The sequence below is a fragment of the Drosophila nasuta genome, chromosome X (assembly GCF_023558535.2).
Source record: "Drosophila nasuta strain 15112-1781.00 chromosome X, ASM2355853v1, whole genome shotgun sequence".
NCBI classification, from domain to species: Eukaryota; Metazoa; Arthropoda; class Insecta; order Diptera; family Drosophilidae; genus Drosophila; species Drosophila nasuta.
In genome coordinates, this window is record NC_083459.1 from 31,578,460 (window position 1) to 31,594,545 (window position 16,086).

At 38.8% G+C, this 16,086-nt stretch overlaps 1 protein-coding gene across 2 annotated transcripts in view; it reads right to left on the bottom strand.

The window, feature by feature from the left end:
- Positions 1 to 16,086, bottom strand: part of LOC132795173 (uncharacterized) — a 240,473-nt gene continuing 224,387 nt past the window's right edge. For both annotated transcript variants that reach the window (XM_060805730.1, XM_060805731.1), the window contains 2 exons: positions 7,494 to 9,395; positions 1 to 4,268 (listed from right to left, as the gene is read on the bottom strand). In XM_060805730.1, coding sequence (XP_060661713.1) covers positions 2,965 to 4,268; positions 7,494 to 9,039 — 2,850 coding nt within the window. In that variant the 5' untranslated portion in view covers positions 9,040 to 9,395 and the 3' untranslated portion in view covers positions 1 to 2,964. The remainder of the gene's footprint in view (positions 4,269 to 7,493; positions 9,396 to 16,086) is intronic.

Here is a 16,086-nt window from a genome sequence, read left to right on the forward strand (position 1 = left end):
CTTTTTTGTTTTTTTTTTTCGTTTTTTATTTATATCGATCGTAATTGATTACAGTTAGGTAAAATGTGTTAAAATTAATTGGTTTTCTCTTATTATTTTGTTTTTTGTTTTTGTTTTGATTTAGCAACTTTTTCGTTCTTTGCAAAATATTTTTAGCATTTGTCGAGATCCTTTCTTCCTATATTTTCTTCTTTTATGTGCGGCGCTTGTAAGAAAATTCTAACGAAATACTTAAAAATATATGTGAAGCATATATAAAAAAAAAAAGAATTACTAAAATAATTAGTTTACACAAAGACGAGCTTGACATACAAAAAAAGGAATAATAAACTATCGAAGAAAATCGAAAAAAATACAATATATTTACTATAATAATTAAAATGTAAAATGTTTATAAAATATTTAATACTTTTTGCTTAGGCGAATCAAAAAAAAAATTAAATTGGTTTTGGGATTTTCGTTTTGACTCTCATTAAATGGGGGCAAGTTTGGGGCTAATTAATTGATTAATGAATTAGTTCACTTTGTTAATGCACTACACGAATTGGTTTAACTTTTTGTCAGTTAGACTATTTAGTGCCTTTTCCTCCCCGGATCGAACATAAAGAAATTCCTTACTGAGCTTGTGCCAAGTGTGTCTCTGGCTTGGTTATCGCTTAAGCTAATTAAATGAGTCTCACTTAATTTAAACAAATAATGTAAATAAAATGAAATTAATTAATTATTAATTGGCGTGTGTGCGTTAAGCTCATTTAAAATGCATGTTGTATGTGTAGTTGTTTATTTTTTTTGAGGTTAACTCGAGCGGCGCATGCAAAAAAAAAGAACAGGGTGTCTCGTGCTGCAGTCAAATGTGGAACTCAGGGGGCAACTGTACCTGTAACTACGTTAGCTATGCGTACGAGTATAACTATTATCGTTTCTTATCTTCTTTTTTTGTTTCGTTTTTCGTTTTGACAATTAATTTCTTAAAATTTTGTTTTTGTTTTTCTGTTCATATATTGAAATCGTTTTACGTTTACTTTAATTATTATTAATAATTAATCTCTCTTTTTTTTTATTTTACGTTAATTCTCTTCACTTTTGTTTTGTAATCATTTATTTGCTTTTTCTGCTGCAGTAGGATCGTGTAGTGTTGTGTAGTGTCGCGTTGCGTTGCGTTGCAGTGTTGTGTAATGTTGTACAGACATAGTACATACAATGCATCTTTGTCGCACACATGCTTTGCTTATGTCTCGTATGAAGTGTGGTTCGTTTAACATTTAAATCGTAATTAGTTGTAACTGTTTAATTGTAATTGTTATCGATTAATGTAAATTTATTTAGCATACGTATATATATATTTTGTATGCTGCGTGTTTATATATAGTATGTACGCAATTAATATTCTCTCTTCTCTTCTCTTGCTTTACACATACACATACACATATAATATATAGGAGTGGGGAGCGGGGGGAATTATACACACATACATATATGGTAGTTAGAAATCTCTATCTCTATAACATACATCATTCCGTCTCCTTCTCATTTTCATTTTCGTTTTCTGTTTTGTTTTTTAGTTGCGAATGCAAATTAGTACATAATACATTACACTTATCATCATTACATTACATTACAGCTAATGCATACATATTTATATGTACTCTATATATAATTCTGCTTCGATTTCATTTAATTTATTAAAAAAAAAACACACATTATATTCTCTCTCAAAAAAAAAAAGATATATACTACATACATAATACATATACTATATGTTATGTATATTTTGTGGGATTGAACTATGCCTAAGTATTTACTTGCCGTTTAATTGTAATTGTAATTTAAATTAATTTAAATATATAAATTTATATATTTATATATGCATATACATACTTTAAATAATTTACAATTTTATAAAACTTTTAACGTGAATTGATTTCTGTATTTTTCTTTCTCTCTCGCATTTCTTGTTGCGTCTTTTCAATAAACTTGTTTCGAATTAAAACTTATTATTCGCCTTCCATCTTTCTATATATAATTGTATATATATCTTTTCTTTATATACTTGTATATAGAGTTGCTTAGGTTTATATAAATGTTTATATATATAATTATATATGTAATTTATGCATTTTGTACCAAACTAACTAGCCTACACAAAAAAAAAAAAAGATTAGTATATGGTTTATTTAGTATTAAAATGGGATTTTTACATACTGTGTGTTGTGCTAAATATGTATTTTGGGCTTTACTTTTTCTGCTACTGTTTCTGCTTCTTCTTCTTCTTGTTGCCTGTCTCTGCTGTTTATGTATTTGCTTTTCGCCTAAATACCACACATATGATATTTAGTATATACTGCATGCATTTTTTTCACGGTTTTCTTTGCTATTTGTTTGTTTGTTGTGTGTGGTTCGTCTTGCTTGATTTCCTTCATTCGTACTCTTCGATTTTGTTTTTGTTTATTACTAAATTCTACATCAGTCGGTTTGGCACACAAGTCACGCTAATTGCGCGGGCGAGATAGAGATAGATAAAGAGTGTGAGAGAGAGAGAGTGAGAGAGCGAGTGGCAGAGAGCGTGAATGGTGTTAACGAGAATGCAGTTGTTAACAGTTAACACTGCAAAGCTCCAGCTGCAAGCACTGTTAGTTTACATTAGCTGCCATTCTGCTGTTAGTTAGCTGCGATCAGTTGCTGTTAAGCTTGCTGTTACTGTTACTGCTGCTGTTAATGTTACTGTTACTGTAACTGTTACTGCTTCTGTTACTGTTACTGCTGCTGTTACTGTTATTGCTGCTGTTACTGTTACTGCTCCTGTTACTGTTACTGCTGCTGTTACTGTCACTGCTCTTATCTCTGCTGCTGTTTCTTTTTCTTTTTCTGCTGCTTCTGCTTCGGTTTCTGTTTCTGATTCTGCTAAAAAGGCATTTCGAATGATGAATTCGTCGTAACGTGGCATTGCTTGTGGCAATGACCAAACTAAACCTCGGTGCCATCCTCGCCCTCATCATCGAACAGCTGACTTGTGCTGCCTTGGCCGCTGCGCGTCGCCGTCACGGACATTTTCTTCTTGGGCTTCGGTGGTGGTCGCGGTGGTATCTTTGCTATCTTCGGCGAGTCCGCGCCTTGCGCTCCATGCGTCGGTGATCCACCCAGAGCACCCGATACAACGGAGGCGGAGGCGGACGATGGGGAACCGAGGCCAGCACCGCTGATGCTTGAGCCCGGCAATATCGTGATGCCATGATGCCTGGCTCCATACAATGGCTCCGTCTCCGAGTTGTACAGTTGCTGTTGCTGTTGCTGCTGCTGCTGTTGTTGCTGCAACTGTTGCTGCTGTGCTTGCATCGCCTGCTGTTGCTGGATCAACTCGTGTATCGGCTCATAGATCTTGCTCGCATTCGCCGCCGATGCCACCGACGTCAAACTGGGCGTGGCCGGCAACGGACGATCCCGCATCGTGTACTGTTGCTGCTGTTGCTGTTGCGGCGATGCTGTTGCCACACCTTGAGTGCTTTGTGCCTTGTGCAGATTCAACGTCGAGTTGCCGCCCGCCGTGGTCCGAAGTCCCAAATTATCGTAAACCGGTTCCGCCTGCAACTCCGCCGTAGTCGCAGTGCCCGTCTCGCTGGGATTGGGCGATGTCGGTGATTGGAACTCGCTCAGCTGTGTGGCAGCAGCATGCGATGCTGCTGCGGCAGCGGCTGCCGCTGCACCTGAGGTGCTTGGCGCCCAGCTGGGGACACGCGGCTTGCGGGGAATTGTCATGTAGCCCTGTTTCATCACCACCGCGGTGGCTGGCGAGTAAACAACGGGTGCGGGCAAAAATGGTGATGCTGCTGCTGCCGATTGCTGATGCTGATGCAACAACTGTTGTTGTTGCGCCTGTTGTTGCTGCTGCTGTTGCTGCAACTGATGGCGACTGTTTGCGGTGGCAATGAGCGCCAGATTGCGTGACTTCGGGTGCTGCAGTGTCATGAATCCGTTGTGTGTGGCCGCCGCAATCGTTGTGGTCCCATAAATGCCGTGCGGTGTCATGTGCGCGTACACGGGACTCGTCAGCGGCGGCGGCGAACGGATTCCGTAGAGCACCTGGTCGGGGATGTTCGACTGTGAGGACTGCATCGACGGTGAGGTCGGGGGAACGCGTGCCGGAAACGCCAATAGATCCGGGGGCAAGCTATTGCCGTACGTATCGTCCACGTAGGTGTGACGTGATCGGGGCGTCGTTGTTGTGTCCGATAAAGCCACCGAATGCGTTTCGTCGTCACGCGAGTGATTGGCTGATAAGGAGAAAAGGAAATTGGATTAGAAAGAGAGAATTAGTTGCCTCGATTCCCTCAAGGGGTGATATTCGTAGAAATAATGTCGAAACTTATTTTTGAGGAAGCTGAAGAAAGAGCTAAATAATGTAGGGGGACTGAGGCAGAGGAAGAAGAAAGACTGTGGGAAAAATAAGAGGATCTCAAGAGTAGCTAGGAACTACAGCCATAACGAAGCTCCTGGACATGTTAAGGGGTTTCAACTGGGATGTTTTAGAAGAGTTGGATTAAGGAGCTCTGAGTAGATAGGAACTAAAGCCATTAGCAGCAGAAATGCAACGATTCCCATTGAATGAGACAAAGATAGTGCCTGCATAAGTTCGATTGAAGGCAGTAGCTGGGAACTAAAGCCGTATGAAGTCGAGGGAAGAGTTAGGTACTATAAGCTTCAAGCTTGTAGATACCCTAGAGCAGAAAATAGAGATCCTGGGAGTTAAAACCTGCATTTAGGAACTTAAGAACTCTTCCAAATAGTTAATCCTAGGGACTAAGAGCTAAGAGCCAGGACTTTAGGGAAAGAGAAACTGCGGTAGAGCAACTAGACGTCAAATGAGGTTGAGAGCAAATGAGTAGAAAGACAACCTAAAGAAGTCAAAGAGTAGCTGGGAATTAAAGCCGTATGAAGTCGAAGGAAGAGTTATTTATTATAAGCTTGAAGCTTGTAGATAACTTAGAGCAGAAAATAGAGAACCTGGGAGTTAAAACCTGCATTTAGGAACTTAAGAACTCTTCCAAATAGTTAATCCTAGGGACTAAGAGCTAAGAGCCAGGACTTTAGGGAAAGAGAAACTGCGGTAGAGCAACTAGACGTCAAATGAGGTTGAGAGCAAATGAGTAGAAAGACAACCTAAAGAAGTCAAAGAGTAGCTGGGAATTAAAGCCGTATGAAGTCGAAGGAAGAGTTATTTATTATAAGCTTGAAGCTTGTAGATAACTTAGAGCAGAAAATAGAGAACCTGGGAGTTAAAACCTGCATTTAGGAACTTAAGAACTCTTCCAAATAGTTAGTCCTAGGGACTAAGAGCTAAGAGCCAGGACTTTAGGGAAAAAGGAACTGCTGTAGAGCAGCTAGACGTCAAATGAGTGTGAAAGCAAAGGAGTAGAAAGACAACCTGAAGAAGTCAAAGTTGTAGCGGTGAAATGGAAGTTGAAGTTAATGTTGAAGGAGGAGCTGGGAGTTTAGAAGAGTTCCTCAAGAAGGTTTGAGTTGGATGTTAATACGAATTTGGAAGAACGAGTTGAAGGAAATATATGTCATTAAGTTGCAGTCAGCGCTTGCAATTCTTGTCCACTCAAACTTTTCTTGAGCTGCAAGATTTATGAATGGCTTTGGCTTTGAATTGATCTGTTTATTGATTTTGCTCGTGTTTGTAGCTCGTGTCATTGGCTCAATAATCGGTTTGCAATCGAGTTGATAAATCAGTGTCATCGTTGTCAATTGAGCTGTTGTTTATTGGCTGTTGTCCATTCGTTGTTCGATGGTTGAATGCTTGGCTTTTGGCACATGTCATCGATTGTTTTTGCCAAATCGTGGATAAACAAGCAACAATAGAAAGGAGTGGGGGAAGGGAAGGGAATGGGGGGCAAAAGAAGAAAGGAAAAGGAGCAAGGAGGTGAAACAAGAATGAAGTGCATCAATTGCATTCAATTCAATTGGCTTTTCAATTGTCAATTGTCATTGCAATTCAATTGCCAACTGCAATTGCCAATTGGAAATTTAAAGCAAACATCCGCGACTGTTGGTGTTGTTTGTGTTGTTGCTGTTGTTGTTGTGGGTGTTGGCTGCTGGTTGTGTTTGCCTTTGTGTTTACCCGGGCTGGCGGCCAATGTTGCCAAATGCGGCGGAAGTAATAGATACAAATGTATCTATACACATGTATGAGGCTGTAAGAGTGTGTGTGTGTGTGTGAGTGTGTGTGAGTGTGTGTGTAGTGTAGTGAAGTGCATTGCTGTTGCTGTTGTTCGACAAAAAAATGCGAATGCGAGCTGAATTGTCGAACTGCTCTGTGGCACTCAACTGGAAATATTCGACAAATAGATCAAATGTGCAATTTACACTGCTGCACACACCACACACACATACACACACTCTAACACACACACAGCGACAACACGTCGCCACATCGTTCATTGTGGATGGACAAGCAAACAAGCAAACGAACAAAAAGCTGAAGGGAATTCGCTTGCAGCTTCACCATTTTGTTTGGCTGTTATTGCACTTGTAATTGCATTTGTAATTGTTGCAACATGAACAAATCGCGCCCATTACAAAGCACTGCACAACAAAATCCCATTCGCAACATTCTCAAACAGGCTCAAAATCAAGCACTGCTGACAAAGCGCCTGAATGTGCACTGAAAATGTCAGCTGCTGAAAAAGCTGTTGAAAAAGCAGTTGAAAATTCAAAAGTGGCTTGAATTTGTTGTTGTTTCATCTCATTCTTGACTTGAAGTGTATTTAAAAAAGCAGTTGATTAAGCTGTAAATGCTGAATTAGCTAAATAAAATAGAAGAAACCGAGAAAACAACTAAGGAAAAGTCAGCTGACAACAGTATAAAACATGTAAGAAAGCTACAGTCGAGTCTACTCGACGCTTGTTATTCGATTTTTTTGATTTGCGGGGGCGGAAGTGGGCGTGGCAACAATTTGGAACAATCTTGATCTGCGGGCAACCATAACAAATGCTGTCGAAAAAAAATTATAGCTCTATCTCTTATAGTCTCTGAGATCTAAGTGTTCATACGGACAGACACACAGACGGACAGACGGACATGGCTAGATCGTCTCGGCTGTTGACGCTAATCAAGAATATATATACTTTATAGGGTCGGAAATGCCTCCTTCTACCTGTTACATACATTTCCTGCCGACACAAAGTTATAATACCCTTCTATCCTAAGAGTAGCGGGTATAAAAAATTGTGTCATTTTTTTTTACCAAATATTGGTATTTGTCTAACATTTGATTACGATTTGTTTTAGGTCTTTGAGGTGGGTCATAAATGGTGAAATCAGAGAAAGAATTAAATTAAAGTTTAGCTAGTTTTAGTTATTCAATAAACAATTGATTAACTCGTTTTTTTTTGGGTAATCGGAAATTCTCGGAGTTGTTAGCAAGATGAAAATTTTCTATCTTAATTAGAGATTTATCCCAACTATTATAATAACAATGCCCTTTAACACTTACCGTATGCCGTCTCGTCGAGCAGGGTCTTCTTGATCTCATGTCCATCGTCGCCACCGTCAACGCTCTCGATGTCGGTGCGTCGTGGCGGCTTCTCCACGGGATTCACTTCGTTGAGGAGGCTCTTTTGCATCTCCATAATGACAGAACCCTCCAGCATGGAGCTGTTATGCGTCTTATCCAGTTTGCACGAGATTAAACCATCACCGATGGTGTTGTCCTTCTGATAGGTCTTAATGTGACGACAATACCAGAACAGGCCCAATACCAGAAATATCAGCACCACCAAAACGGTGGTGGCAATGACGCAAATGAACAAAAAGATGCTCGTCTGTTGATCGCTGGTCGAGGCGCCAATTGCACCGCTCATGCCCAGGCTAAGACCATCCGAATTCCCTGTGATGGCCATGTGATCACCGTTGATCATCAGATGAAACTCCCCATCGGCTTTCCCTCCGCGATTGTCGGCCACACACATGTAGATGCCCTTGTCCGAGGATCGGACATTGTAGATGTGCAGCTCGGAGACAACGATCTTGGTCAACTTTTGTTGCACCGTCGACTGCACTTCGTTGGTGTTGATGCGCACATGGGGATCATTGTGGCTGGGATTGAGCTGACGCTTGTTGTAGATCCAGGTGACATTCGGGAGCGGACTGCCCATGAACTGACACGGAAGAGTAATATTTCCCCGATTGCTTTCCACATGGTTGAGCACCTCACCGAGCAGACGCGGCCGGCAGGCGAAATTCTCCGAGGGAACCTCGCTCCACAGTTTGCCACGCAGTTGCGGAGGGTCGTGACAATCGGTGGGTGGCGTGTACAGACGATTGGCGATGGTAAAGTCCCGAAACTCCTGAAGTTCACAGCTGCAGTTCCATGCATTTCCCTGCAGCGAGAGATAATTCAATTTCGGCAGATCCGCAAACGTTTCCTTGCTCAAATGCGTCAGTTTATTGCTCTCCAGCGAAATGGATTTGAGCAGATCGAGACGACCAAAGACATTTAGTTGGACCTGCTTCAGGCGATTGTTGTTGAACTCGACACGCGACAGGAAATGCAATTTGGTAAAGAGACCGCTCTCGAGGACTTCGATCTCGTTGTTGTTGATGATCACGTTGCGCAACTTGTCGAGGCTCTTGAACGTATTCGGATGCAGCTCCCGGATGTGATTGTTCGACATGTCCAGCTCGATGAGGATGGTGAGGCCGCGGAAGGCGTCGCGATTCACCTCCTGAATGGTGCAATTGCGCAGATACAATTTGTGGAGATTTTGTAGACCCGCCAGCTGGAATTCCTCGTTGCGCAGCTCGGCCATTTGATTGTGTGAGAAGTCAATCACTTGCATTTCGTTGCTCATGTTTTGGGGGATCTTAATCAGTTTCTTGCCCTTGCAGTCGGCGGTCTTTTTGCCCGAATTCCAATGACAATGGCAATTGCTGCAGTTCTGTATCCAGTCGGGATGCGTGTTGCCCACTGTCGCCTCTGTTAGCAGCAGCAGCAGCACTGTTAGCTGCGTTAACAGCAGCGTTAACAGCGGCAGCCTCATCTTTGTTTTTCTCTCTCTTTGCTTCACACAACACACTTACACACTCACACACACGCACCAAGCTAAGCTTGGCTTGGGCGTCGCCTTGATCTCAGCTTATTAGCGCTCTCTCTCGCTCTCTCTCTCTGTCTCGCTTGGCGTTCAGCTTTTTAATCCTTTTGTTAATTTGATTCGTGTGCTTCGCCTTTGCGTTCTCCCTTTCGCTTTCCTTCGCCCTTGCTGTTGTTGTTGTTTGCGACAGCTAAAACTGTGATTAATTAATGCAACCCTTTTTGTTGTTGTGGTTTTCGCTTGTTCTCCTTCTTCGTCTCCTTCTTCTTATTGTTGTTGTGGGCAATTAGCAGTGCAGTTTCCAGCTGAAAAGAAATGCGCAACAAAGCAAGAAAAAAGAAATAACTGCGGTTAGCTTTGGTCTGCATACGTGCGACAGAGACAGCAATAGCTGCTTATACATATAGAGATTGAATAAAAAAAGAAAAAAAAAAAGAGAAAGAGAAAAAGTTGTTTGCTAGGGTTCAAAAAGGTAACCAAAACACCTGGAACAATTGAACAATGCTCCAACTAAGCAACAAAAAAAAAACAGAAAAAAAGTAAAGGGATCAACCCTGGGCGCCAACAACGGTTTAATATCATTCACACTAGACTAGAGATGTGTCAAAGGTCAAAGAAGTAAAACTTGGGATTTCCAATTAGCCAAGTAAAATATAATACTAAAATAGTTAATTGATTTTAATGTACTTAATTTATTAAATCAATTTATTTTATTATATGTATTTTTATTCTTCTTCTATTATTATTATTTTTGTAAGCAATGCCATTTGAAATATGCACAAATTTGCTGTTCTACTTACATACGTTGCGTTTGTTGTGTTGCTTACGTGACGTAAGACGCGACGTCTTGAGTTACGTATCGCGTGCTTAGTTGATTAATTGTGACAAATGGCGTTAAGCTCAGTTTACGTACTTCATTACGTTATTCAATTAACGTCACGTGCTGAGCAGTAAATGATGCAGCAGCAGAACGAATGAGAGACGAAGCGTGTGAGAAAGGGGTTGGTTGGGGAAGGGAGCACAACACGAAAGCTAAGCAAATGACGCAAAACCGCGGCTGACAATGCCAGCAACAACAACAACTACAACTACAACAAAAGGCCGCCGTAAAGTGAGAGACAAAGGATGGCGAAGAAAGTTCGCTTCTGTTTGAATTGCCTCTTGCCATCTCTCTCTCACACTCACACTCACGACCCCATTCATGGCTGCTGTTCAGGTTGCCAGTGAGTTGATTAATGAAAATGCTGTTAAAGTGTGACACTTTGCGGTACCTAACTGTCTTTGCCACGCCCACCTGCTGGGTGCGGCGAGGATGCTAGCTTTAACCTTCAAATTGAGTGGGCGGCTGCCTTTTGTATTGTTGTTGTTGTTGTTGCTTCTTCTTCTTCTTCTTCTCTTTAGCTGTGCTCTTTGGACAAAAGTGTGAACAAGACAAGACGACACAACAATCTGTGACCCGTTCAAATTCCCCCCTCTCTCTCTCGCTTCTCCCTTCTTTAGCATTTATTTCTTGCATTGTTTGTTTGTTGGCCTTAATTAAACAAAGTTGTTGTTGTTTTGGTCAGACAAAAAAGGCAATGAAAAAGCAGAGAGACCAAGGCATGAAAATGCCAAACACCAAATGAATTATTTATTAATAACAATTGCAGCAGGAACCACATGAACAACAACAACTGTAAATTAGTATGGTTGAATGTTGAAATTGCAACTGCAACGGCAACAAATGAAACTTGCGGCTTTTCTGACAAACAACATAACGGCGGCCTTTTTCTTTACTCCTCCCTATCTGCTCTTTTCTCTCCGCTCTCCTCTCTCCGCTCTCAACTCGACACTTCGTTTGCTCTTTCGCTCTGCGGCTGTGTCTGTTAAGCTGCTGTTAAGCTTTACTTCTGTCCGCAAATACGTGAGCACATGTGTGTGTGTGTGTGTGTGTTTGTGTGTGTGCAAGCATTTGTGTCTGTTAGCTTCATACGTGAACTCACATGGACATGCTCTTCATCTATGATAGCTATATGAAGAGTCAGTTAGCTAACAGATAAAGCTTAAGTGGGAGTCAGAAAAACTAGTCGAAAATATTTTGTACTAAAATTTGTTTGCTTGAAGTGAAAATTGATTTGATTTTTATATATTTTTTTTACACGTTCAACTATTTTTATTATTTATTTATTTATTATTATTTTATTATTTATTATTATTTTATTTGCATATTTGTATGAGTTTATTTCATTATATTATTTTATATTCCATGTTCTAATATCAATTTATTTATCAGCATAAAGGATTAGATTATAAATGAGTTTGGGTTTCATCTTTAGTAGCAATTAATGCAAAATTAGATATGAATTATGTTATTAATAATTCATTCAATTATTTGCATTGGTTTGTGTATTTTGTATTATTTATTTGTATTTGCTCATTATAGATTTAAATTTCGATTCACTTATTTGCATTTGTTTAGTTGTGTTTATTTTGTATTTGTATAACTTAATGTGTTCTTATTTGTTTATCCAAGTGAAGTTAGTGTTTATTAAAAAACAATTGCATTGGGTTAAAGTATTTCTAAAATAGATTTGGCTGATTTGAGAGTAGAACTGTTGAAAATCGAAAGCACATTTGCTTGATCAAAACTCGGGCATGTTTCATGTTTGCATTTGATTGGCGAACCAAGAAAGTTGCAACGGAGGGAGGCGGGGTGGGTAACTCCCCCTTCCACTTTCCTTTGCCAGTGCAAACTGTAAACTTTTGCGCAGAGTAAATTCATCGATTTCATCGCACAAAAACTTACACACAAGGCGAACGTCTGGCAAAAAAAAAAGTGTAGCATACTTTTGGGTAGTCGTCAGTAAATAGAGCATTTGACAGTCGTCTATGCTGCGTGTTGTTGCTTTTGTGGCGAGTGATTGCCAAGCATTTACTTCTGTATTTTTCTTTTTTTTGCTCCTATTTTTTTCGTTGTTGTCGCCGTTGTCGTTGCTTTTTGTTGTTGTTGTGTCAGCGTTTTTCTCGATTTCTGTTACTGTTGTTATTGTTGTCTGTTTTTGCGCACAGCCAAAGAGCGTAGAGTGAAGGGAAGGGAGACAGCGGGTAGCGAAGCGAGAGCGCAGAAAAAAAAACCTCAAAACAAATTAAATATGCAAATAAAAGAAAAATGCTGCAATTTTGCGCTTTGTTAAATATTTGCTCAATGGTTTTCTCCTTTTGCTTCTCGTTTTTTTGATTTTTTTTGTTTTTCACTTCTCTGTGTATTTCGTTTGTTATTGCTGTTGCATAGCTTACAAGTAAACACACACACACACACACACACTCCTCCCTAATTCCTCTACTTCCATTGTCCATTTTCATTCATTCGACAGCAAAACACCCTGTTTACAGCCTACACACGCTAGATGGCGCTAACTGCAATTGCAGTGCACTGTGAATTGCTTTCACTGTGACTGCCAAAAATCTTTGCAATAAGTAAACAACTTTTAACTGGTTCAATATTATTTTTAATCAAAATTAAATAGATAAAGAAGTTAACTAATTATTTACGATTTGTAATACGGAACTTAGAACTAATCAATTAATTTATTGAAATTAAACTTTTAAATAAGGCAACATATTTCAAGACTACTTCAATTCACAAATTAGGAAATTAGTAAATAATGACAACATATTTCAAATCTACTTCAATTTCTGATTTGTAAACATGTAAGTAATGATAATATATTCTAAATCTAAATCTATTTCAATTTCAAATTCTTTTCATACGCACTTTACAGGGTATAAAAAGATGAAAATCATAAAAATAAAAGCTTTATTTTTGTTTAGTTTTTGCTTTTTTTAGAGGCCTTCCATGTCTATTTGTGTCCAGTGTATTTTGTGGAGAGAGAGAGACGGAAATAGAGACAGAGAGAGAGAGAGAGAAAGAGAGAGAACGCAGAAGAGCAGCTTTGTTTAAATGTTTACTTAATTTAAATGTGAATTTGGTTGCTGTTGTTGTTGTGCTTATCAAAGGAGAGGAGAACGCAATATTATCTGAAGCACTTGCCAAATGGATGGCGTATTAAAGTGTAAGTGAAAGTGAAAGTGAAAGTGCTTTGCCTCGCTACTCGCTTCCTGTTGTGTCCTGCTATCCTTTTTGCCTGGCGATAATATCGCAAGTAGGGGGCGTGGCAAATGGCTCCCATTCTCTCTCTCTGCCTGTCTCTCACTTAATTGTGGCGACAATTTGCGATAACGATTTGGGTGCCCGTTTTCCTAATGTCCCAATTTGTGTATTGTTTGTGTGTGTGTGTGGCGCCCTCTAGCGGCCATTTGGGCAGCCGCTGCCACCGCCCGTTTGACACGCCCACTTTTTGCCTCTCCATTTCAAGCAAGTGCTGTGTAACGATTGTTACATTTCTGTCTCTCTGTCATTTTATTGCCATTTGCGGTTGTAATTGCTATATGCTGTCACGCCCCCGTTTCCTTGTCCCCTGTCTCGACGCCCGCAGCACTTTGCATAGGGGCCGACGCTAAAAGGGGGGCGGGGTCGCTTGTCTATTGTCAGCTTAAATCGATTTGAACAAATTTAATTGCTTTGGTTTTTGGTTTCGCCTTTACTTTTTTTTATGTTTTTTTCGTTGCTGTTGTCCATTTGTGTATTGGGCATACCCTGTAGTAGAGAGAAACGAGCATGCTCGACTTGCGGGGGAGTGGAGGCCAAATAAAAGAGCCAGAATTCTTGCTATTATTGCCTTTTTTTACAGGGTATCTTTGCTGCCTCGCATAAACGAGGTGCATAACTTTTTTATGCTATTACCAATTGCCAATTGCTTTTTAAGTGTCTTTCGATTGCTGTTGTTGTTGCTCTTGTTGTGTGTCAAAAGTTGTTGAACCGTCAACAACAGCAACAACAACAAGAATGGCAAACAAACAACTGCGATTTCACAGTCATCAACAATTTGTTGCCAAATGAAGCGCATTTCTTCTGTTTCTTTCTCTTTCTTCACTCGCCATTTTCTGTTTTTATTATATTTCTATTTTTGCACATTGTTTTTTGCCATGTTTTTTAATGTTGTTGTTATATTTTTTTTATGGCTGCCCAATATAAATATTTAACAATGCGTAGAATACGAGAATGGTTATTTGCCATTCCAATGAAGAAGAAGAAGAAGCACCCCAAACAACGAACCTGAAACTCAAGCTGAAACCGAAACCGAAACTTGAAACGACCAAATAAAAAGAAGAAGAAGAGAGCAACAACACAGCAACAGCAACAACTATTGGCAGAAGAAGGGGAAGAAGCGACAGTGTAAAGAAAAAAACAAAGAAGAAGAAGAAGAGGTACAAAGTTGTAAGCTGTAAGCTAAAAGCCTATTTGCAAATTGTTTCATGTTACATTTGCCGCCGAGTTTCGCTCGGTTAATTCGATGGCCAATGGTCAAGGCAAGAGCCCAAGGCAAGCAACGTTCAAAAGGGTGTAGAAAAAAGAGAGAACCGAAGAGAGAGACAGAGAGAGAGAGAGAGAGAAAGAGAGAAGGCGAAAATGTGGAAAAATGCTTGAACAAAAGCTGAATTTGTTGGACCGGCGATCGAGGAAGATTCTTTTTAAACAGAATAATTTCATATGGATAATTCTCTAGCGGAATTTGACACTGTTTAAATGTAGATTATTTTTCTTTGCACGCAGATTTTTCAATTTACGCTTCGAATTCTCAAACAGTTAAAACAGGTTTGATTTTTTAATCGTAATTATATCTCAACTTTTTAAGGAAATAAATAAACAAAGGCTTATTAAAGTTAAAGTTCTGAATAAGCTCAATATTTTCTGTTTAATAATTCGTTTATTTTTTGGTTTATATTTGGTTTGTTTATTTAAAAACTGAAAAAAATCATTTCAAAATCATTCTTAGCTTTAATTTAATTGCTAATCAAGGGCTATAAGATGCATCTTTACACAAAATAATAAAGTATTTTTTTATATGTTCTTTATATAGAGAATTGCCCATATTTAAATATAGTAAAAAAGTTAAGAAATTTAAATAAGTGCAATTTCCCAATGAAGATTGACTTAAATCACAAATATTCTGTACTGAATTTGATCAAAGAAGATTATTCTTCAACAGAAGAATATCATATTTAAATATAGTAAAACCAATTGCTTAGCATATCAACAATCAGTCAAGAAAATTTGAAAATGTTGGCACAATGAAAAACAAATTTAAAACTTATTTTCGAAATGAAATCTATTGAAATACACCAATTTGGTATTTCTCATTACAAAAGATTCTTGACCAACCGTAAGCTGGTCACACTAAAAGTGTTTCGCTCTCTGTTTTTTATGTTCTCTTCCCTTTTGATTTTTGACTTAGAACGGACAAGTTGTATCTTGAAATATAACAAAACATAAAACATATAACAAACACTCGTGTTATTATTTAATTTAATTGATTCTGGGAAGCCTTTTTACAACAAAATCTCAACTATTTAATATTGAATTTCTATTATAATCAAAATTGAATTGAATTGAAGATTATTTTTAAAGAGAATATCATATTTAAATATAGTAAAATCAATCAGTGAAGAATCTGAAATTCACAATGCAGAACAAATTTATAATTGCCTATGAGCATGAAATAACAAATATTGAATAACAATACCGTAATCAAATAATTTTTATAAAATATTTGGCCAACAATTTTGCAAAGTATTTGCACTTGCAATTGCGCATTTAATTTAACTGCGAAAATATTGTTTCGATGGGCGAACATTACGACGGCAATTACATTTATTTATTGCCTAATTTCCCTCAAAAATATTTGGCAAAGTAATTAAGTTGAATTTTTATGAATTTTTGCTGCCATATAAATATAGAAAAATAGCTTAACAGCTCGAGCCACGCACATATTTGTGCATATATTTATTTAGTGTTGAGTAAAAACCGTTCACATCATTGAATAAATTAGTTTGTCTACAGTTCGTTTATTCCAGAAGAATTTTTTCACCTAGGAATATTTTACTTTGTTCACTAAA